The 24,503-nt window shown below is 43.4% G+C and overlaps 1 protein-coding gene across 1 annotated transcript in view; it reads right to left on the bottom strand.

Annotated features, from left to right (window-relative positions):
• LOC146206511 (eukaryotic translation initiation factor 2-alpha kinase 3-like) overlaps positions 1-24,503 on the bottom strand; it is an 80,299-nt gene that overhangs the window by 22,908 nt on the left and 32,888 nt on the right. Inside the window, exons 11-14 of the mRNA XM_084591238.1 lie at positions 14,842-14,972; positions 12,878-13,000; positions 12,628-12,771; positions 9,688-10,093 (exon numbers count right to left, since the gene is read on the bottom strand). Of these exons, the coding sequence (XP_084447364.1) occupies positions 9,688-10,093; positions 12,628-12,771; positions 12,878-13,000; positions 14,842-14,972 (804 nt within the window). The remainder of the gene's footprint in view (positions 1-9,687; positions 10,094-12,627; positions 12,772-12,877; positions 13,001-14,841; positions 14,973-24,503) is intronic.

The following is a 24,503-nucleotide window of genomic DNA, read 5'->3' as shown; positions in this document are numbered from 1 at the left end:
TGCACAAGCCCTCCTCTACGTCCAGCGACAGACCGCACAGCTCACGACCGAAGTTGCATTAACTCGAGCCCCAGCTTGACAACTTTCTTTTCAGTGCAATTGCTTTTCTTACTTCAGAGCCACTACATAATAGTGGTGCATTGATGTCATGACCTTGTAAACCAATGAAGAATGCCCTACCACCGTGGCTCAGTGGTTAAAGCACTCTACTATTGATCCCAGGAATGCGGGTCCAATCTTGGCCGTGGCAGCCACTTTTTAATGGAGGCAAAAAGCAAGACGCTCACATACTGTAAGATGTCAATGCACATACCCCGGATGGTCAAAATTTCCAGAGCCCTCTGTTAGGTCAAAATTTTTGGAGCTCTCCACTACATTATCCTTCATAACCTGGGTTGAATGTTAAACCCTATCAAACCAATGAGGAGCTGTGTCGCGACATCACCATTGTTGTACCATGTGATCTTTACAGGGTGTGAGGTTGCTACTGTCCTCTACCAATACAGATTTTCTCTACATAGTGGCGACAACAACTACAATAGCAGACTTTCCACTAAACAGGACTTTTAATGCTATCATATTAAAATCTAGAGCATTCGGCCAACAAAGTGATACTGTCACATGATGATCACAATGCCGTCGGCAACAAACGAGCAGACCTGCGTGGCAATGAAATGAGCTCTTTATTGGGCCGACTTGCAGCTATGAAGAACTAAACAACTCGACAGCAGCAAACGTGCTGCAAATCATCCGCTATTACTGTCTACAGACGACCGGCGTGACAAAGGGAATGGCATGCCGCATGATCCCCATGCTTCCTCCTGTGGCATGCACCACCCAATTACTGGTAGCACGATGCCCTCTGTACTCTTTCTGCTTCTCCCACAGCACCCTCTCCACTCGTCCTCTTCCTATGACGGCATCCGCAGCACTAGGTCACATGGCGTAGTGACGTGACTAAAGCATACAAATAGTGCAATGCAATAATCCAGTAGTTCACTCGCACTGGCAGTCGCCTTATAATTAAAATGCGATTTCAGCCTGCTCAAACAGACTACAGCTCAGGACTCAAAAGAAATAAAGGTGGCGCACAAAAATACAAAAGCTGCGAATACGTCAATATTGCCATTTCATAGTGCATAAGACCGAGACCGACCACCAAATTTTAAGCACCAATTTTTATTTCCTGCTGCAGGGAAAAGCTTGATCGAGGTTAAGGTGCTTCATTCTACAACAGCCTTGTCAGAAACAAACAAAACGTTTTTAATAAGAATAATTCGATCAGAAAATGTGCCCCACAAACTTCCTCTTAAACTTCCCATCAATTACAATGAGACATAATAGACACTCTTGGAACAAAATAATGTGCACTAAACAACAACTCAGTAATATCTGACCAAGATTTGGCCAAGTCAGATGAAGGAATGTACTACCAATAAATAATGGCAGGGTTTCATACAAGATGAAATTTCAGTGTTTTATGTGATCTGCAATAGCAAATTAATATTATAAATCCTCATTCCTTGCTTATTTCAGTGCTCAATTTTAACAGTATGAGGGAAGATTGCTTCATTTTCGCCATAATTTCATGACACACTTTGGTCAGTCGGTGGTCCTTTTAAAGCAAAAACATGACAACAGGTATCATGCTAGTTTGCAAAAGAGAAGAATGCGTGCAAAAATGCACTTTATCTATATACCAACACCTGTTATTTAGAAATGGCACTCATGGATAGCAGTAGAATCTGTATCACTGTAGGCTTCCCCACTTTGCCTACGTTACCGTGACGTTCTGACGACTGGGAATGTAGTGGCAATATAAAATGGCCTTACAAACATATGGGACAAACGTTTTAAAGTGCACATTAGTGAAATGTTTTTTCAAATTAAACAGTAACATTTCTTCGTTTTATATATGCTATTTTTCGAGTTCAAGTGTTCATAACTCTCGTGTATGATTAAATCGCGTCGTTACTGAGTTTTTCAGTGCATTCATTAATCGTAAACAGTGGATCAGCGTTTCATTTGGCTTCATCTCCCCTACACCAACATCCATGAGCGCAAAATTTCATTTTATTTCAAGTGATTATAATGGCTCTCATGTGCCCTAGAAGAATGTCAGTTCGTTAACAAAAACGGTTTCAGTCGAAAAAAACCAGACAGCACCACCGGGCTGAAATTGCTACCTCGGCCTTGTTTGCATGTGCTTAACTAAAGGTGCAGATGTGACAAATAGCGTAACATCATGCAAAATGCATTTCTAAAACAGACAGCCTCCATTTATACTCTTTTGCTAGCATAGCTGCATATGTTGTGAGCACATGGCGTGCAGACAATGCAACCCGGAGGAACACACTTAATGCACCCTTGTGACTGGCTGAAGAGGTCTCCTAGATTCCACATAGTTATGGGATGGAGTATAGAGGTTGCATACATGTCCTGTCAAATACTGCAGCACATTGTAGTCTACCTAGATTTACAAATCTGTATCCTTTTAACTGTTCTGGGTACTTATTCACAGAAAAATTTTTGGGGAAGAACGAAGATATGTGGGAACTATGCAGGAGCAGCCAACTTTACAGGACAAGAGCTTTCCATGGGCCACACCTCCAGCAAATACCACCCCTGCCAACATCAGCATTATCACATTTTGCTGTCATCACAAAATGGTCTTGGTCAATCAAAAAGCATCCGTTCCGATCATTCAAGTGGCGGTGTGTAAACCTTTAACCTAACCGTCGATTAAATCATGTGCCCCCAGATGGAACACAGCCACAAGCGTATGATAGGCAAACGCACCGTAATAAACTCAACTAAACCCATCAGTGCCACAGTATGGCATCATAGTACTTAAGGAAGCAATAATTCATTAGCATCCACTAAACCAATCATTCAATGATTAATTACCCCCTGATTAAACTTTACTAATCCTTTGCAGGATTTCGTTAAACAAATTGACCTGTAAGTACAGCAGCTGCCTGGCTGCTGCATGGTCCGATAAAAGTTCCGAATTCATTTTCTGAAATTACGTTCGTTTGTTTCTGGCTTGTGAAGCCACGAACACGATGAGACAACGGTATACTTAGAATTTAGCACCTTGTAAGTATTAAGGTATTCACCCGTGAGCTCACAAATAGCTGAATACTGAGAGCCTCCACTAAAGGCCATAGGCTAACGTATGGTGCTGTGTGCTCAGACTTACTACTGGCATAAGGTCACTGACTAGAGGCTCTACCTACAAAGTTTTCTACTCATCAAGTTCGGCAAGAATTTTACAGTGAACTAAAAGTCCACCCATCCCCTCACCCACCTACTTTGTATGAATGAATGAATAAAGCCATTATATTTGAATGAAAGGGATGGCTCTTGGCCGCTGTTTGGGTAATTAGGGAATTAGGAGGGATAGACGTGTAGCTTCTTGCTTCTCGGTTCTTCTCTCTTCTCGTTGCTTTCCATGCCACTGATCTGTGCATTGTAAGTCGATCTCTCTTAAAGGGGCGCCGTGACGTTCGCCAGACCGCTAATTCCAGCCAGCCTTCTACGTTCTTTACACCTTCCCGATGCCCCGAAGCCCAATCATAACGGCGAAATCGTAGCGCCTAATATTTTAATCCGTTTCAATAACCAGTGTTTTGGCACCGATGTGAGCGACACACGATGACGAAGTTCGTTAACGGACATGACGTTTCCTTCTCGCTTGGGTGCTCTTCGCTGATTGGTTGAGCACGCACATTAGATTTACAATCGAATGTTCGCCAAGTTACTGTGCAGAAAACAAATAAAAGGTGTTTTAGTTTCGCGTGTGTTCTTGAAGTGCTTGTAAAGATAGCTCCACTCCCGCAGGCTGCTCAAATTCCAAGGCAGCTGACAACGTTCGGATCTTGGAGGTCGGAAAAATCGCTGGATAGTCAAAAATCATGTGGCAGATCGTTTTTGCCAACACTCCAGAGATGGAGCAAGTTGTGTAAGTTGTGTCGAAATCGCTCATGAAGCGCGCTCGCCACAGCAGAGTCCGCAGCACTCCACAGCAGGCTTCTGCCAGCAGCCCACTGCCCAGGGAGTTGTCATATAAGTTGTTCCTGGCAGATGACCTCCTTGCTGACCCGGCACATGTATATGGTAGGCTTTGCCTTAACTCCACTCCTCCATCTCCACCGGCGTCTATCGCTGGCGATGGACGCCGGCGGAATGCCAAAATGGCGTTCCGACCAGTTCCGCTATAATGGCAAAATCATCACCATAAACAAGGACTGGAATGCAAAGCTCAACACTTCAGCAATCATGCAATACATGTGATTGTTGTTACTATGGTAATGACGCTGTCGAAAAGCACGGCTACAGGTCGAGTTGGACAGGCAACCATGAAGGAAAGCTTCCGATATGTCAGCAGAAAGCTGCGTTTCTCATAGGTTCCGCCCAAGTCGAGCGCTGGGCGAGCGAAATGGGAGAGGTACTCCCTCTCACACCAGCTCAGACACGCTGTTCTTGTTTTCTTGTATTTAGAATTTTATAAACCGAATAACTCTAGCTTCCGTGCGCCGAGTTCAGTTATTCTTCTTGAACTGACATCAGCACGGTGCAAAGAACCTAGAGGTTGGCTGGAATTAGCAGCCTGACAAACGTCACTGCGCCTCTTTAAGGTCTATTCACACTTGCAAGTCGCGAAGAACGTGCGACCGGCTGTCGCATGCGACCAGGGAGGCGCGCAGCTCAACCAATGTTTACACTTGCAAATACAACCCACGGGTCGCTTTTCCAGAATTCTCTATCTTGGCTTATGTAGAAAGTATGTAGAAATACTAGAAACAGCAACTGCTTTTCCAGTATGGGCATAAACACCATGGCTCCGAGTGCTGCCATTCTGCAACTCGTCTTTAGAGAACGTTTTTGGCAGGAATTTTATGAACGTAATTTCATCAATAACTGCACAAATGGCATCAATAGGTGTTCTACTATATTAGGCACAAGGTTTTATAAGGCTGAATGCCTTAGAAAAGGAGTACCAGCTAAAAACTTCATAACCAAATACATTGGACAAATGCCCATAGCCCGGTCTGAGGGAGATAAATGACAAGAAAGAGTTAAGTAGCAGTTCTAATGCTGCTGTCAGCACATCAACAATATTACGTGTGGCACCCTTGTTAAGTGCAGAGTGCAACCAGAACATGACAGTCAAATTTCTATAACTGTACATCCACCCACATTTCCGTCTCATAGCTCTGCCATTTAACTCCTAACATTATTACTTTTTGTCATGACTAAAAATTACTTCTGTAAAGATAGCTCTCAATATGACCATTAGCATATTAAATACTGCTAAATCAGCTACTCATACTAAAAAAAAAGGCCAAGATAAACCCTCTATTACACTTGACTGCTTAAGGACATCATATATTTCACCAACAAAAACTAAAAGTTTATGTGTAATATATATAAATAGTATTTGTAAAAAAAAATAGCAACTATAGTTGCAAATGGGCTTAAACTGAACATTAAAAAGACAAAGATGATGGCGTCTTGCCCTATCAAGTCCTGGAGCATCAATGGACAAGAAGTGGAAGCTGTGACAGATTTTCTGTTCTTGGGCTCCAAGATTACCTCGGAAGGAGACTGCAGCCATGAAATTAGGAGACGCCTGCTTCTGGGAAAGAGAGCAATGGTTAGCCTTGACCGCCTAGTAAAGAGCAGAGGCATTAGTCTGCCACCCAAGATCCGTATAACTCGTGCTATGGTCTTTCCAGTTGTGATGTACGGATGCGAGAGTTGGACTGTGAAAAAGGCTGACCGCCGAAGAATTGACGCGTTTGAATTGTGGTGCTGGCGAAGACTCTTGAGAGTTCCTTGGACTGCCAGAAGATCAAATCAGTCGATATTGTCGACCATAAACCCTGACTGCTCATTGGAGGGTCAAATTTTAAAGTTAAAGCTCAGCTACTTTGGTCATCTAATGAGAAGAGAGGAGTCGCTGGAGAAAGATTTGATGTTGGGAAAGGTTGAGGGTCGCCGGAGAAGGGGTAGGCAGCGAACGCGTTGGTTAGATGGCATCCTCGAGGCACTGCAGATGAAGTTATGATGAGGCACTGCAGATGAAGATAGTGAGAGACCGGAAAGCGTGGCGTGACATGGTCCATAGGGTCACGAAGAGTCGGACACGACTGAACGACTAAACTGAACTGATAGTTGCAAAAGTAAACATCAAAAGGAGTCTGCTGGAACTCCTTCACAGGTCTTCTTCAGGGAGTTTGCAACCTTTTAGGTTAGTTCTAATATGCACAATTTTGCAAACAGATGACCACATGCTTAACAAACATTATATGGTTTGTACTCCTATCCAAAAGCTAGCACTGCATTCTCTTTGACTATAAAGAACTGTTTTGCCAGTCTAGATTCCCTTACAATAGAAACTATAATGTATAATGCCTCTGGATATTTTCATATAGCTGTCCATGCCCATCGCTTGCTCGCAGAGAAACGGGTTCGAAAAGAATGTACCTACAGGCACAGGCCCCAGAGCATAAAAAGCAAATCCCTTTGTTAGCATTACAGTATAACCCCTTTATAGTAAAGTCACTCGGACCAGCAAAATACTTTACAATATCAGTCGTTGGTAATGACATGGTCCTAACATGCTATCTGGTAGTTAAATGGGCACTTACTGAACACATATTGTTGCTTAATGAAACAAAAACCGCTCTGAAATACCTTCCACCTCTCTGTTATCATCTCTTAGTGCAATTTTTTTCAGTTATAAAATTTTTTTATGTCTTGCGGAAGGACAATGTGGCTACGAATACAACCAAGTTTGATTTTATATGAAAACCAAAGCCTTGCATGAACACTGTGTCACTTTTAGCTGTTTCTGTCTTTTAAAAGGCAATAAATGATAAATGCGAGTGGCAATCAAGTGCTGCAAGACCACACACGCTGCACCTCCACTTCTTGCCTCCACCTCATGCTTTGTGATGCACAGTGCTGTGAATGTTCGCCCAATTCTTCCCCTTCCCTTTCTCTTGGAGCACTTTTACTATCATTTACTTTCTGAACAGACCGCATCGCCTCCTTTCCATGTTTGTAGACAGCACTTTTACTATCATTTACTTTCTGAACAGACCGCATCGCCTCCTTTCTATGTTTGTAGACAGCTTTACTTTTTTTTCCCCAAGCGCTGCGTGCTTTCCCTCACAGCTCCAAGGCTTCCGTAAAGTAGGCTTCAGGAGAATCCTGCTAAGCCTGGTGGTAAAGGCACTTAAAAGAACACTCTGTTATTTTTCTGTTTTCAAATACAAAACATCTTTGACTCGCGATTCTAGGTAGTGCGCGGGTGGCGATGTCATATCGTGAGAGTCATCGCCGCGGCCTGGTACACTTTACTGCAACCGGTTTTTACCAGAAATGTCTTTCAGTGGAGATGCGGTAGCGCTGGCGACAGCCGTGACTTTCATGGTGCAGGCAAAAGCCCGGGCCGTCTGCATTGAATGCGCGGCATGTTTTCTAGCTTAATTCCCAATATTACTGCAAGCTGCGGTGCGGTTGGCTGCGTCACGAGGCACAAAAAGAAAATGGCACCTGTTTTCATATGTTTCTCGTGATCGGATAAAGATGAGAGAGTGGCGTTAGCGTGACAGTTAGACCCTTCGGCGACGGATTGCCTTCACGGCTAACGTGAGCATTGCACTTCTGCATTTAAAATTGATCAGTTCATTTGCAACTATTAATTCTCGTGGTTGCTTTTCACTCGCTCAACGAGTAGCGCCCTAACGAGAAGCTGTGCGACCACACTACATCATCATGGTTCGAACCTTCCTCTGCATTGCAAAAAATGCAAGGACTGCAAAGGCAGGTGTGTGCCCAACTTGGGAGCGACAAGCATCATCGGGCACGGAAGGCAAAGAGTTGACAGAGATATTGGAGGCCTGAAACATAATTGACTTGTGCGTTAGTTCTGCATTGGTATTATTGCTAGAGAAAGAACGCAGATTCCTGAACAGTTTTTGCTTCTCATGCACCGATTGTTTCCTCTGGTCACACTATGGTTTTAGGTTTTTGTTTGTTGGTTTTTGTTCTACTGGTGGGGGGTTCTTCCATATGTTCTTAGCACAACTATGTCATGTTTTGAATTTGGTTTTATGTTTTCGACACGGGCTGAATTTCCTGGCGCATGCTCACCGAGTGAGCGGTGTTTCTTCGACCAAGCATCAGTTACTAGTGCGCTCTTGTCCGTCCTGCTCTTCTCTGTGTTTTCGCGTTTTATGTGCGTTGTTTTAGATGGATCGCTACCAACTAGCCGAAATTTCGACATTACCATAACAAAAGCCTGCAGCTCGTGCACGTTTTGTTATATTCCGTGCGTGTGATCGCAGGGAAGCCGTGTTGTCAAATTCCATTCACCTGCAGTATTGCACGAGCATATGTTCGTACAGAAAAGGACACAAAAGCTGCTGCCAAGGTAAATGCAAGTTACCTTGAACGGTCACTCCAACATTGCCGAAACAGGCCCGGACTTATGAAGTAGCACGCTTCTCTGTTTTCACTTTCGTGAGTTTGAACAAGTGACTGTTCATCACTGGTCCTAGAAAGCGAGTAAACATCGCTACGATCTCGGTAAAGTCAAGCAAAATTAATTCCCAGATTATCTTTTCTTTTTGAAGGTTGAGTACCTGAAGAACGAATTAAATATCCACATACAACACTAATAAGCAGGATAAGTATGGTATATATGGTATATGAAATTTAATGTCCCAAAGTAGAAATGCTATGAGGGGTACAAAATAAGCAGATTAAGATGACGCACATTTGAATAAAAATTTTCAAAGCATATTAAAATAGCGCGGTAGGTCGCATAAATTTCGCTGCAAGCAATCATGGAGAACTTAGCATTTTCTTTCATGCACATCTCCAATAGAGCAAAGAGAACAATACGAGAGTATTCTTACGGGCCTTCATGAATATATTAACCTGTGAATGAACTTGTGACTCAACCATCTGTTTCATCGAGGAGGATAAAGCAATCAAGTTGGCAGTGCACTAGGTGAATGTTACAAAGAACTTAATACTGAATTCTTATGGAATGGAACTATGACTCTAGTTCCCAGTAAAGTGAGCTAGAAATTTTGTTCTCTGGAGTGAAGGTGCTTGAAGCGGCAGAAAGCCCATGCATAAGAGTCGTCATATTGAAAAACACACTTCCAGTCAATTGATATTGTCGTCCTCCTTACATGCACTACCAATCGGCCTGGGAGATGAACAGTGTAGACTAGTAATTTTTCTTATAGGTTGCGCGTTCTCGTTTTCGTTTAGCAGTCACTACAGTCGCCCACTGTAGCCACGCTGTTGAGGCCACGGAGAAGGAAGCCAATGCAGCTCTTCGCCACATAATTCCATCAGTAGACGGCTCAAAAAGTGCTGAACAACTCTCCAGACATAAACCAAACTACTTCTATGCACAAGCGCAGCTTACACTGGAGAATATTCACAGGCAGCGTCTCTTAGCACAGTGTAGGCACGCTGTGTTTTTGCCTACACCCCACATCGGTGGCAATCGGAGCACCACCTTTGTTTACAAACATGACACTTGTCTATAGGAAAAGAACTAACTGCCTATAGTATTGAGAGCCGAGAGAAAGGCAACTGTACCAATATGAAATGAGAATGAGAGGGTATGCAAAAGGAAATAGTTATGGACCATACCTGAATGTACAAGTAGACTTTCACAGGAGGTGATTCAGGCAGCAACAGGCTCTTAGGCCGTTCACCATTTTCCGTGGGTCCCGAGGAGGATTTGGTCTTGGATTTCTCGGCACATTTAGCAGAGCGCTCAAATTCGATGAGGGAGTCCTCCTCATCTGTGGTGGCATATGCTGCAAATGGTAAGCGCAGGGAATGACCATCTGATGTGCGGCGATCAATGGTGATGCCACTTGATGAGGAGTTGACAGACGAAGTAAGAGTTCCGTTGTTTCCCGTGTCCCCAAAGGAAAAGTGGTCTTCAAAGGGCCGCAAAGGGTTGAAGGGGTGAGTTCCAGTCTCCCAGGAAGAGTCCTTCGCAACTGATGTGCCAAACTTGTCAGACAACGAAGATGTGTATCCATCAAAGCTGCACAAGTAGTGAGAAGTTTGTGAAAGAGTCAAGCACGACATATACTACTTTGGAGTTTTTATATACACCAATGACCTGCTAACAAAATTTCTAAAAGTAATTCTAGAAGCTCCTCAATCAAGAAGAGAGGTCTTCAAATCAGGTAAAAAAAAAATTCACCGCTTAACCACCGTCCTATTTTCCTTACTAGCGTGCCCTGCAAACTAAGGGAACGCGTCATCTACTCCAATGTCATAAGCTTCCTCGACTGTCACAACTTTTTTCTTCCTGGGCAACACTCTCAACAAGGCTTCTCATGCAAAACACAGCTGGCCATATTTATTCATGATTTACATGCTAATCTTGACTCTAACCTACAGAACATTGCTAAAAAGGCTTCTCATGCAAAACACAGCTGGCCATATTTATTCACAATATACATGCTAATCTTGACTCTAACCTACAGAACATTGCTATTTTTCTAGACTAAGAAAAAGCGTTCGACAAAGTTCCTCACGAACGCTTACTACTAAAACTTTCATATCTGAACCTTCCCTCTGATATCTTTAATTGGATAGAAGAATTCTTGACTAACTGCTCACTGTACTTTGCCGTTACCAGCCATAATTCCAATACTAATCCAGTAACGTCCGGTGTCCCGCAAGGGTCCTTCCTCGGTCCGTTTTTGTTTTTAATTGATATTAACGATTTACTAACAACTGTATGTAGTAATATTCACATGTTCGCCGATGATTGTATAATTTATCTTCTGACCAAACATCCCTTCTAGACGACCTTAACTGCATTCAGGAATGGTGTGCCAATTGGTTAATGGAACTTAACCCTCATAAATGTAAAATCTTGTCCTTCCCCCGTCACCATAACCCGCTTCATTTTCCATACGTAATAGCTAACATCCCTGTACAGCTGGTTCTATCATACAAGTATTTAGGCATTACCTTGTGCAGCGATTTATCCTGCAGCACACACGTTACGAACAACATTTCATCTGCTCACAAAACGCTTGGATTTTTAAGATGTCATCTCCGCCAAGCCCCCAAACTTGTAAAGTTACTGGCATATAAATCTCTTGTCAGACCAAAATTAGAATATGCCTCACCCATTTGAAACCCGCACCAAGTATAAATGCACTTGAATCAGTACAAAACAGAGCAGCCAGATTCATCCATTCATCGTATTCTTACAATATCAGTGTGTCAGCGTTGAAAGCTGAATCCGACTTATTGCCCTTATCTTTTCGTCACCGCATTGCCAGCCTTTGCTTGTTTCATAAACTTTTCAATACTTCACTAGGACGCGCACCCTACATCGTCCCTCCAGCCCGGATATCTCATTTCACTCGTCATCCTTTGCAAGCTTCCCGACCTCGTGCTCATACTACCACTTTTACCGCATCATTCTTTTTTGTACTGCAGCAGACTGGAACAACTTACCTCACAACATCGCAGCCATCACGTGCTCATCCAACTTTGCCAATAATGTTACCAGTCATCTTTCTTTGTGTTAGCACTTGCTCACTAAAACATATGTACCCACCCCTTATGTAGGGTGGGTCTTTAAGGTAATAAAGTGAAAACCACAGTGATATAAACATGGCTATGAATTTCAGTGCAATATGAATTTGTAAAATTCCACAGCTGAAGGCCAACACCATACAATTTGCAAAATTTATGTTGTTCCAAAAACACAGCCCTACACCTATACATGACTTATATGTGGGGGCTACAACTGCACTCATGAATTGCACTGGCATCAGTCGTCTGGTATGCAGTACTCACTGCAAGCAGTAAGCGGTGGCAGAGGGCTATTAAATAATATCTACATCAATCAATTTTTAAATTTTAGAAAATGCCACCCTCATCTCCACTGCACCGAAAAATATTTTGGGGCCACACTTGGGCAAAAGTGAAACTGCACTTGCCCACTCACTGCTCCTACTCAGGTGCTGCGTAGAGAGACCACAGGATAGCAATGTGCGCTCGTAGGAGTGGCTAGCACTGTCTGTGGCTACTCAGTTTAACTTTCGCTCACTCGCGTGCAGACCTGAAATTTCTCGCACTGTAGTGACAACGAGAATGGTGTGTAAGAAAATCTAAAAACTGATATGGATATTCCTTATGGTGGCCTTCAAGCCTCTCAAATGAATAAAGTAGCCTAACAGCAATAATTAAAAAGGTAACTATTTATATTAGATAACCAGCCTGCTAGCTAACACCTCCACAGCACTCTGATGTACCCCGCCACTGGCAATGCTATGCTTGAGAAAGGCAGTCTTACAACTCAGAAATTCTATTTTTTAAAATCACGGAAACCACTACTACTTTTGGTGTAGACATTCACTGCGACATGATTTATCAAAGAGGCAGGTCTGTTCACTGAGTTCAAGAAGTGTTTCAGTGACTCTAAAATCAGATAAAACTCTGCAATGAGTAAAATATTAACGAATAATTATTCCCTTTGCCTGAAGCAATGCCTTGCTAATTTCAATGCAAGCTAGCTTTCACAGCAAGCAAACTACAGGCCAAACACACCTTCCACGCCAGACGTCATCTTGATGCTCCTGCCAGCCAGGAGGTGGGCTCTCCAGCCAAGCATTGTAGTACCGCACAATGCCCGAGTGGTCTAATTTTGCCAGGGCTTTTGCTTCACGCATCACCTTGTCTCGAGCATCTGGGCTGCACAGATGTGCACAGTGCATGTTTACTACAAAAGAAAGACACTCGCTCTGCTCAGCCCCCCCCCACACACACACAAAAAAAAGCAGGACACTGCTCCACATACTTGTTTGGAAGACAGATGCGCTTTACAGCATAGGTGCAATCATCCAATTTGTTCCGTGACTCAAGAACAAGTCCAAAGCCCCCTTTTCCAAGGCAGCTGACAGGCTCGAAATCTGCAAGGTACCTGCGTATTATAAAAGAGTCACTAAATAATTAAAGACAAACTACATTTTTTCTGCAGTTTAAAGGAGTAGCCAAATTTTGGGCCGTGTGTTTTATCTGAAATGAAGAGTTATACATTGGTACATGGGTCGCCCCATGGTGTTCCCCTACGACTGCTAAATAATTTATATTTGAGTATGTACCTTCTTGATGCTGTTTCTGCTTTGCTTGCAAAAGCTGAAAGATAGCTGTAAGGTGTACTTAGGTTATATGAGGCATCAAAAAAAATAATAATAAAAATTGGGGGCATACGGCATGATGCAATGGCATTAATGGCTCCTGTCTGTGGCTCCCCAGGCTGACTATCATTCTTAATCACTAACCTCTTATGTGCCTTCTATTGTCTCACATACTCATTAGCATACAGTCGTAAGCTAACACATTATAGGTGAAAGACCCCCCACAACACCAACACCAGATTTTCTGCATGAAGGAGCTTTCATCTGTCGCGTTAAAAACTTGAATATAATCCCTGATAAGCAGCTTTTAATTCATTACAATAAGCTGAAGCCAACATTTGGTTATTAAAACCAAAACAGAAACAGCACCAAGAATACACTGAGTTACAGTCAATCCTGGATATATCCAACTCAACTCGAAGTGAATCGCAAAACGGTTCCATGTATTGATAATTCGATATATAAAGCCCGGCAAGGAATAAGGTTGCCAGCGACAAAGATGTAAAAGTATGACGCATCAACTCCAGGGACACTAGTCCTAGCCCACTTGGTTGCCAAGCTGCTGCTGAGGGCACTTTGTAACTACCCAGTGCCTAGAATAAACGGCCTAATCGTATTATTGTTGTGCTATAAGCACAATATTCTTTCGCTACAATTATCATAAAATACCATGAAAGTGCCCCCCTCCACTCAAGAGATAAATAAAATAAAATATGAGGAGGACCCTTCCTCGGTTCCACACAAATATTTAAGATGGCAAAGTGAAAAAAAAACAGTGGACGCTGAAGACTGCTCCACAGTGACCTTGTTCTTTTTAATCACTGTCAAAACTACTGAAGTATTCCTTGAAATTCGATCCAAAAAGAGCTCAAAACATTCGTTCCTCAGCTCATTGTAGTTATTAGGGCCATGGCACCAATCTCGGCGAACCAATTGTGCAGCTTGCCATCTTTAGCATGTCGAGCGCATGTGGCTTAGTACTTCTAGTCCCATTCACGGATTTTTTGCTATCTAGCTCAAACTCCCAAGACGTTTGATACACATTCTTTCCACATAGCATGTGCAAATGAAAAACCTTTATCTTCTTTCAAACGGTGAGCAAATGCATACTGCATGCAAAACTACAATTGCCCTTGGCATTATCGAGTGGTAGAATGGCAGACAGGTGGAGTGGGCAAGAAGAATGCACCCACGTTGGCTTGGATATGCGTGTACAGTCAAAGACATAAACTTTTTTTCAGGACCCACAGTGGAAAAAGAGAGGGCGCTTACTTGGTAGTGCATGGAAGTGAGAGATTTACAGGAAAAGGGATGGAGGGATGAGGACGCTTACATGAGAGGGGGCGATCATGAACAGGGTTGTAGTACGGCATAGTTAGCTTTAGTAACGCCTCCAACAACAAGGAGAGCGATACACGATTGGCAAGTTGTTGGTAGCCTTCAGTCAGCTAGCTTAGCTTCACCGCATGGCCAGCATTGTACCAAATGCTGGCTTTTCTGCATGGCAGCAGTGTCTGGTGGAAAATGGCACCTCCGACTGAAGGCTATACCACAAATTACATGCCACTGCTGCACAACCTTACTTGAATTTATGCATCAATATAGAAGAATATTTCTCAATCACCTGGAGGTGTACTTCGGCAGGTCCCCCACAGTAGAGCCCACCTCAACAGAAGGCTGCCCAACTGGCTGACTGACTGGTTGCTCAGGTGCAGCCACTGTTGCAGATTCGGATCCAGAGCTGCTTTTTGCATCCTGAGAAATGGCAAAGCACGTAATGAAGTGATACTGAGTTTCATTTGAAGGGCACCAGTTCTGTGGCTGGAAGACTGCCTTTTACATTAAATGAATGAATTCATAAATTCGATAATAGAAATGTGGTTGTCAGTACCACAACTGCAACAATGTTATACCCATGAGAGTAAAAAGGAGCAAAGATTAGCTTAAACATTTATGATGGCTTCTAATTATTTTACTATGAAAAATTCACAGATAGCACATAACATATAAGGAGGAAGTGGTGGCAAGTCACACCAACAGCTGGTCAGACATAGGGTGCAAGCAAACAGCTGCCCAGCTTGGATAGTGTCTTCGATGCCATGAGCAACTAAAATCGAACCTCAATATAATGAACCTCAATGTAATTAAATTTGCGATGTAATGAATTTTTTTTATTCCCCAATCTCTACCATATTGAAAAATGGTTTTCTTTTATTTCTTTTTTTCTTTTTTTGCAATTTAACGAAGTCTTTTATGTTGCACTTTCGATTTAGCAAAGTCCTTACGCATCGCATGCATGTACCAGCAGCCACCTTGACAATTGGATGATACTGTGAAAACTCCATAATTCGAAATACCGGATAATTCGAAGGTTTTCTGTGGTCTCATATTTTCCAATGTAAATCTGACTAGATAATTTGAACCGGCGGCCTGCACCAGCCCGGTTAAGGGGGTAAACAGGTCTTAAAACTATTTTCGTTATTTACCAATCAAAATTGATGCAACTTGGTGGGTTTGTGTAGTTTCTTGTGCAGATTCCAAAACTGCAATTATTTCTTTTGTGATCCAATTATTTCATGAGATAATTACACCAATTAGTCTAATTCTTACAAGAACAATTACAAAATGGTTGGTTGGTTTGTGGGGTTTAACGTCCCAAAGCGACTCAGGCTATGAAAGACGCCATAGTGGAGGACTCCGGAAATTTCGACCACCTGGGGTTCTTTAACGTGCACTGACATCGTACAGCACACGGACGCCACTCCGTTTCGCCCCCATCGAAACGTAGCCGCCGAGGCCGGGATTCGATCCCGCTTCCTTGGGCACAGTAGTCGAGCACCGTAACCACTGCGCCACCCCAGCGGCCACTGAAGAAAAACTTCAGATGAACACATTGCTGGACACTAGAAAGAATGAGGAACACAATGTTGCAAGCAGTTTTTTGATTAAGCAATTATTTCTTGTTTTATTGCATAACAAAATTCAAAGGTCAGAATACAGCATATAATGGTCACAGAAAAAAGCCATTTTAAAACTTTTGAACAAGAAATTTAAAAAATCTACTTTCAACATTGTGTGCTCCACATATTTGGCTTCATGCTGAAAAAGAAATTATTGCTCTATCTGCAATAGGTGCCGAGATATAAAGGCCGCAAAACTGCAAGTGGTCGACAATGCATGTTATGAGAAAAGAGCAAAAAAGAAACAGGGGATTATTTAACAGACGTTCACTGGTACAATCCACACATTTACAATTTAAAATGGCTAGAAACCTCCAGGAATATAGTCTCCTTGCTTTCCAACGTCCAAGTGTTGCCTCTTTCATTTTGATTTGCAGTTGCAGCACATTCACTTCTCACTTTTCGGCTGCGCGAGTCACATGCAGGCAGAGTTTTTTTTTTTTTTTTTTTTACGTACGTTGTTTTGCTACGTCCTCGCATCAAGACCGCGGTGAGGAACGTTTATTGCGGAAAAGAAATGTAATTTGGAGCTGTTTGCTGCTTCCCAGTGCTCTGCATTGCACTGGAAGCAAGTGCATTCACTAAGGACTATGAACAAGGTCCGATCGGCGCAAACACGCGGCGAGCTCTACGAAGACGACGTGTCTTGCAGTTTACGCATTGGGGAATAAGTGTGACAGCGATTTCTTATCCCCGTTCACTTTTTTAAATGCCAATATCGCCGCCGTATGTTTTGCGCTTCGCCAATCTCAGCACACTGTTTAGATCTGACGATTATGAAATCCGCCTCGCCAAGCGGACCGTCCGCCGCGCTGCCGTCATCGTCACGAAAACAATGTCTACCACTTCGTTGCTGAAGTTGGCGCGAGTTCAAGCTTTTTCTGTTTTGAGCTTATCTTTCTGCTCATCTGTGGCCTGCGATATCACTGTCGCGGCGGGTGCGACCGCTGGCAGTAGCAGTCTCCCGTGCTGGGGAACACGCTAGGCCTACTTCAGGCTCGTACACACAATCGTTCGGCGCACGACTTTCGTCGGCCTGAGCGCGCACAGCTAGGGCAGGGCATCACCTGAGATGATTATTCAACTATTTTTTTTTTTCACTTTTTTCACAAATTCTTGCCGTGAACGCACCTCGCGGTTCGGAACCAAGCGCGGCCGGCGTCACGTCTCTGCCGTCTCCCCGCGGCTCGGGCGCGCCGAGCAGACGCCGTCAGCCAGTTCCACCAATGCGGTGACGCCTTATTGTCACATGCACCCCGAAAGCCAATGGTATTGCAAATGCCACGTTTTCTTTTTTGCTATTTTTTTATGCTACCAATGGGCAAATGTAAACAGCAAAGGCGGCAATTTGAAGACGAAAGGTGGCTCATGAGAATGAGACCAAGATGGCTATGGTACCGCGCACAAAATGGGAGCTACGCCTTGTGGAAAATGGTTGTCTCGGGGGGTCGTTTTGGGCCCAAATTTGGGCGACATCGATTATATAAATTGGCATTGTGACTAAAATACCGACCCTAGAGATGAAAAACTTAGCAGATAGGTAGATAAAGAGCTACTGATTTCGCAAATCACATTTTTCTAAAAAGTGATTTTTTCGCAATTTTTTGGTCCGAAAGACCCGTGTCCTCCCTTAACTTAATTTGGGGTGTTATGCGGCAATGCCCGATCCATGTTTAGCCGCAAACCCAACGAAACGCCGACCCTACAGAGCCAAGAGGCAAAGCCACGTATTGATGGCGATTATTTATAGGCGAAGCGCCCCAGCCGAAACACTTTTAGCACAAAAATCGGTCCACAGTGCGCCCCGCGGACCACCGAAACGCGCTCCTGCAGAGGAGAAGACGTGCTTCATTGCAATGCGGCAGGCATGCTGTTTTTATCTCATTATCTAACCCCCCCTCCATCCCACGGCATGCTCCACCCTCTCTTCGCACTGCGTCAGCGACAGCACGCGTTCCGTGCCATGAACACTCTTCCCCGTGCCTCTGACGTTGCAAATATGCGCTATGCAGGCCTCGCCTGCGCCATTTCTTTATGTTGCGCAAGGCAGTTAGGAGTCGGCTACTGTGCTGTTGTTTTTTGGGCTGTGCAGAAGTGCTAGTTTTGCAACCGTACTAGTGAACAAAATGCCGAAGCACAAGACTAACGCTGCAGCAGAAGTTATGATTGATCCAAGAAGCAGGCAAAAATGCTTGTTCCAAGACTGTGTAGGCTAAAAGGCACAATGTGCCCCTCTCGACGTTGTCCACAATACCAAGCAACAAGTCAAAGATACTAAAGGCCTATGGCAAGACATATTCTTCGAAGCGGTCATGAGTGTGGGCTCCCACATATCAAGATGTGGAATCTGCTCTGCTTCGCTGGCTGCAGAAAGATACAGCTCACCTTCCCACAAATGGAATGATATTGTGGGAGAAGGCCAACGACCTGGGTCTGCAGCTTGGGCATGAAGAATTCAAGTGTAGTAACGAATGGTTTAGCCATTTTAAAGAACGTAATAATTTGACGTTTCTGACCGTCTGTGGTGGCAGCGGCAGCACTAACGAGAGCGTTGTCAAGAATTGGAAGAAGCACACTTTGGCATCGCTGTTTAGCGAATACGGTGCAGACATTTACAACCTTGACGAGGCTGCACTTTTATATAGGATGCTGCCAACAAAAGCATTTGCAGTGAAGGACAACGCATTCAAGTGTAGAAAACCAGCCAAGGACAGGATTACTGTACTGTTCGGTGCAAACATGTGTGTACACACAAGCTGCCACTACTGGTTGTCGGGAAGACGGGGAAGCCACGCTGCTTCCAAAATGCGCGGTTGCCGCCAACGGATGAACTCATCTACAGGCACAATAAGAAAGCCCAGGTGACAGGTGCGATATTTGAGGAGTATGCGGCAACTTGGCCGCAAGTTCGCAGCCACAGGCAAGAACGTCCTATTTGTCGTCGACAATTGCTTGGCACATGGTGACATCCGACACCTCCAGGCCATCAAGACGGTATTTCTACCTCCGAACACCACTTCGACCTCACAGCCGATGGACCAAGGCGTCATTCACCACCCAAGGAAGATTTATTGGTACTATCTGCTCAAGCGCATGCTCCTTTGCTACGACCATGGCAAGGAGTATTCCGTCGACCTGCTCGAAGCCATATGCCTCATGGTGTACGCTTGGAAATAAGTGGAGCCCACATTGATCAAGCGCTGTTTTGAACACACTGGTTTTTCCAGTCTTGTTGATGCCGATGCAGACTATCCATGTATGCTTCACGAAGAAGGAGAAGAGTGTTGCGACCACATCAATGCACTCTGCGCACAGGATGGCGAGTCCAACGAGTATCTGAACTTTGAGAGTGGTGAGCAGACAGGCTACTCAGACTTCGAACGTGAGGTTACTGCAGTTGCAAACATACGCGATGACAATGACAATAGCAACGACAATAGCAACAACGATACCATCGAGCCTCCCAGAGCACCTGCTCTCTGTGAAGTTATCAGATCGCAGAGTGTTACCCGCAGTTTTGTTGAGTGCCATGGTGGAAGTTCTGAAATATTTCACCTAGTTGACCAACTCGAGAACATGACCTTCGGGGCCGCAAACTCCACAAAATGTGGCAAACCAGCATCTCTGATTACATTAAGTAATCAAAAATATGCCGAATAAAGGTAGCACGTTCCTTCAACAAATGTTTTTGCCTGAGTCGTATTTCTTCGTGTGTTCGGTTAATTCGAAAACTCGCTTAATTCCATGATTTCTCACGGTCGCGATAGCTTCTAATTAACAAGACACACTGCATTTTGGATTTGCCCTTTACATGCCAATTTTGTTGGCAGTCTGGAACCTGTGAGCGAAACAAAATGATGATGATAGGGTAGGCGTGTGCCGCTGCGCCATCTGTCATGTGCATACAAAACCTGCAGTGCGGAAGTTTCAGGAGGCGTCACGCCATGACGTCACTGGCCAGCTGGAACGGCAAAGCTCTAACCAGAAATACCGTATATACTCGCATAATGGACACAAGTTTTTCAAGAAACATCGACGTCAGTTTCAGGGGAGGGTTCAATACGAGCGAAGTAAACTTTTTCTTTTTTACAAGTCATCCATCCTCCTCCTTCTTCTCCTTCTCTCTCTCTCGCTCCCCCCCCCCCCCTTCAGCCCTCGTGGGCAGTGATCCCAACCGCTGCATGAAATGATAAGGCAAACCTACTAAGCAACTGGACAAACTGAGCATGCCGGCACTCCTGTCAAGGCTGCTGGCACTCTGCCAAGTCCCCCCCTTTAACCCTCCACTAGAGCTAATGCTAAGAAACACACCGTGATGTTCTCGCTGCTTAGAATCTTGGTGCACCAGCATTTTTTTTTTTTTTTACATGTTCTCAGCAGCAAAAGTGGGAGACAGGTTCATTATACAAGTGGGTCCATTACGCAAGTAAATACGGTACACATAAGCGAGGCCTGAGCAAAATATTACCGCACCAAGGTAGCCGCGCTGGCGTGGGTGTTGTGTTGTGTTGAGGTTTATGGCATATAGGAGACTCAGGCCATCATGCGCCAAGAGCAAAGTTTGAAATTAAACAGTTAAGAGATTTTACAGTTGGTTTAAAAGCTTTGCTTCTTAAAAGAATGAAAAAACGGAAATATTAATGAGTGACTTTTCTCCTATTAGTAAGCTTTGGTGCAGTGGGGTGTGTTCTTTATAAATTAGTGGGAAGTGTTTCGGCCTTAGTTGTTGAAGTTTTGTACATGTAATTAAAATGTGGTTAGTGGTGACAACTTCTCCGCAGAATTCGCATGTAGGTGCATCTCGTTTTGTGAGTATGAAGTTGTGTGTTAAATGAGTGTGACCGATTCGGAGGCGACATAAAACTACGTCAATGAAACGCTCTTAGTGAGTACATGATTTCCATTCCTCTATCACTGGCTTCACTAAGAGTAATTTGTTCCTTACTTCCTTGTCCCAAGAATCCTGCCATTTCTCTTTCTGTTTTCGTTGCATGAATTTTAGACCATCTTTAAGCGGTATGCTTACTTTTTCTATGTTAGCGTTCCGAGCAGCTGTGGCGCATACATCAGCTCGCTCTTTACCACTGATCCCTACATGACTGGGCACACAGCAGATTTTCACTTCACGTCCTTGTGTTATTGTTTTTATGCAATGTATTATTTTTCCTATCAAGGGTTGCATTGCATTTCTGGAGTGTAGTGCTGTGATTAAGCTGTGAGTCAGTGTAGATTGTGCTCTTTTCAAATTTGCTCCTTACTATTTTTTCCACAGCTAGCAAGACTGCGTAACTTTCGACAGTAAAAACTGATGCACACTGAGGTAACCTGACTGTTTTTTCGTGTTTGTCTTCTGCTACACCACTACCGACATAGAAAGCTGTTTTAGATCAGTCTGTATAGAATGTTTTATAGTTTTCATACTTTTCATCCAAGGCCAGGAACTCTTGTATTATGTGTTCAGGTGAAGTCTGCATTTTACGAAATTGTGTTAGTGTAAGGTGACATACAGAATGCAAACTGTACCAAGGGGGTAATAGTTCCGGGCTTTAGGCAATATTTGGAAGTGCATTAAATATATTCATTTCTTGGCATTTCTGTTCGTAACGGAGGATTAGTGGTTTTATTGCATGGGGCTTGTTGTTAAACAGTGTTCTAGATGGGCATTTTGTGACTATCGGGTAACACATGTTTTGATAGGGATGTAATTTTTAGCACGTAAGTACATATAAGCATTGTCCTTCTGTCTTCGAGAGGTGTTTCATTGGTTTCGATATGGAGTCTATTTATAGGAGATGTTCTCTACGCACCTGTCAAGAGTCACAGGCCGAGGTTTTGCACTGGGTCAAGACGTTTCAGGTAGGACGGTCTTGCTGACCCGTACACCACGCACCCGTAATCTAAGGAAGAGCATACTACAGAGTGATAGATGCGCATAAGGCAGGTTCTGTCGGAGCCCCAGTGCTTTCATGACAGCACTTTGAGTATATTTAGAGCTTGAGAAGCCTTCTTCTTTAGATTATTTATATGCAGTAGGAATGTCAGTTTCTCGTCAAAGGTTACTCCCAGAAATTTGCACTCATTCTTTAAAGGTAATATGGTGTCATTTAGGCGTAAGGTTGGTTGTTTGTAAGCCTCGTTTGAGCGAGAATAAAACGGTCACTGTTTTTTGTGGAGAAAACTGAAATCTATTTCTCTCTGCCCATGATGCAAGCCTATTTATATTCAACTGCAGTTGCCTTTCACATGATGATATATTCAAGGATGTGTATGCTATCTGCAGGTCATCCACATAAACTGAATACATTACACATTTTGGTATTATTTTGCTTATAAAGTTCATTTTCACAATAAAAAGAGTTGTACTTAGGATGCACCCTTGAGGTACTCCATTATCTTGGACAAAGCTTCTTGAGAACGTTGAGCCTAGTCGCACGTGGAATAAACGGTTCGACAGGAAGTTTTTTAGGCAGTTTAACATCCTGCCTCGGATGCCCAAATCTGCTAAGTCACGAAGAATACCAAACCTCCAGGCTGTGTTATATGCCTTTTCCATATCAAAAAAGACAGCAAGGCAGTTTTGTTTGTGTATAAATGCTTCACGGAGAGTGTTTTCAAGGCGGACTAAATGGTCAGTTGTAGAACATGCTTTCTTAAAGCCACATTGCTGAATGTCTAGAAGTTCCCGGGACTGAAGGACAAATGCTAGCCTGATGTTTAAAACACTTTCGAAGGACTTTGCAAGGCAGCTTGTGAGAGCTATGGGACTATAGCTACCAGGGGAGGTTGGTGGCTTCCCTGGTTTCAGGAATGGCACGATAATAGCTTTCTTTCAGGCATCAGAAATATTTCTGGTTTCCCATATTTTGTTAAAAAATTTCATAAGTGCTTCTATTGCAGGTGTGGACAGATGAGCAAGCATTTCATAATGTATTTCGTCTGGCCCAGGTGCTGTCCTTTTCACGGAAGACAGCACCCTATTTATTTCTTGGACTGTAAATAGAGCATTATATGGTTCATCTATGCTTCCACTTGTTGGAAGTTTTTGTTTTTCGGCCATGCATTTGAACTTTTTAAAGGATTCTGTATAATGCGGGGAGCTTGAAATTGTGGAAAAATGTTCACCTAAAATATTTGCTTGCTCCTCTATGCTTGTTTGTGCGCTAGGGTCTGTTAGAAATGGAATTGTGAAAGGGGAGAAGCTGCCATTTAGTTTTCGAACTTGTTCCCACATTTTTTTCGATGTGATGAAACATAGGCTTGCCAGGAAGTCTTCTCTGCTGTTCAGCGGACATATCGAGCTTTGGCTCTAGCCTGTTTGAACTTTTTAAGGTTTTCATTTGTTGGGTATCTGCGGAAAATCCCCCAGGCTTTGTTTTCTTTTAGCTTCCTTGCATTCGCGCGAATGCCAAGCCTTCTGATTTTTTAAACTCTTGAGGACTGTGGGATAGCTATGCCTGCTGCTGTAATAATGCAAGCCGTAAACCTTTCATTCATATCATCTATGGTGAGGTCATCAGAAAAAGCTTTTTCAAGGTTGGCTTTTGATTTAAATAGTTCGCAGTCAGCAACGTGAATTTTCCACCTGTGTGGCTTGTTTAGGGTCACAGATGGTGAAGATGTTAGGCTAATTAAAACAGGCAGATGATCGCTTCCGTGGGGATTGTCAAGCACATCCCATGGGTGTTGTGAACATGTGACAGCGTCCCCGGGTTAAAGTGTTAAAGTCTAGCCCCCATTTGCACACTTTGATTGATAATCATGATGACGATACAAGTGGTGACATCTGGCAGCGGTTTCGAGTAATAGGAGCTGTGCTTGCTCTTTGCTTTGCTCACATGGAGAAAGATGATGTGTTCACGTCTGTTCGCTATCACTCATTATCCTCCTGATTTACTAAAGAACATCTGGTGCCCTTGTTAGCACTATTATTGCTAGAATTTCTTGCTTATATCCTTAATTCATAGTTTACAAGTTCCCACCTACTAGCAGTGTTCCACGAACCTGTTACTTTATTTGGACAGCTACAACACATGGAAACCTTGATATAACAAAATTAGTGATTTAACCAAATTTGGGTTTCGTTTCGTTACAGTAGGGTTTCGTTACATTGAGTTTCGACTGTATCTGAATGCAATAACGGCTGTTATGCAAGCAAGGATTAACTACGATAACAAAAGAGCACACAAAATATGTTAAACTGACTCTGTCTACTGTTTACTGGCAACATGGTGCTGCTCTAAAGTTCACTGTACGATCAGAAGTGTGCCTACCTAACTACAATTAATGTTTGTATGAATATAATAAGAGAGAAATATTTCCTACGACT

This window comes from Amblyomma maculatum, chromosome 1 (assembly GCF_055883805.1).
Source record: "Amblyomma maculatum isolate TAMU_Amacu chromosome 1, ASM5588380v1, whole genome shotgun sequence".
Taxonomy (NCBI): Eukaryota; Metazoa; Arthropoda; class Arachnida; order Ixodida; family Ixodidae; genus Amblyomma; species Amblyomma maculatum.
The sequence above is the reverse complement of the archived record's forward strand: the minus strand, read 5'-3'. Positions and strand labels throughout refer to the sequence as shown.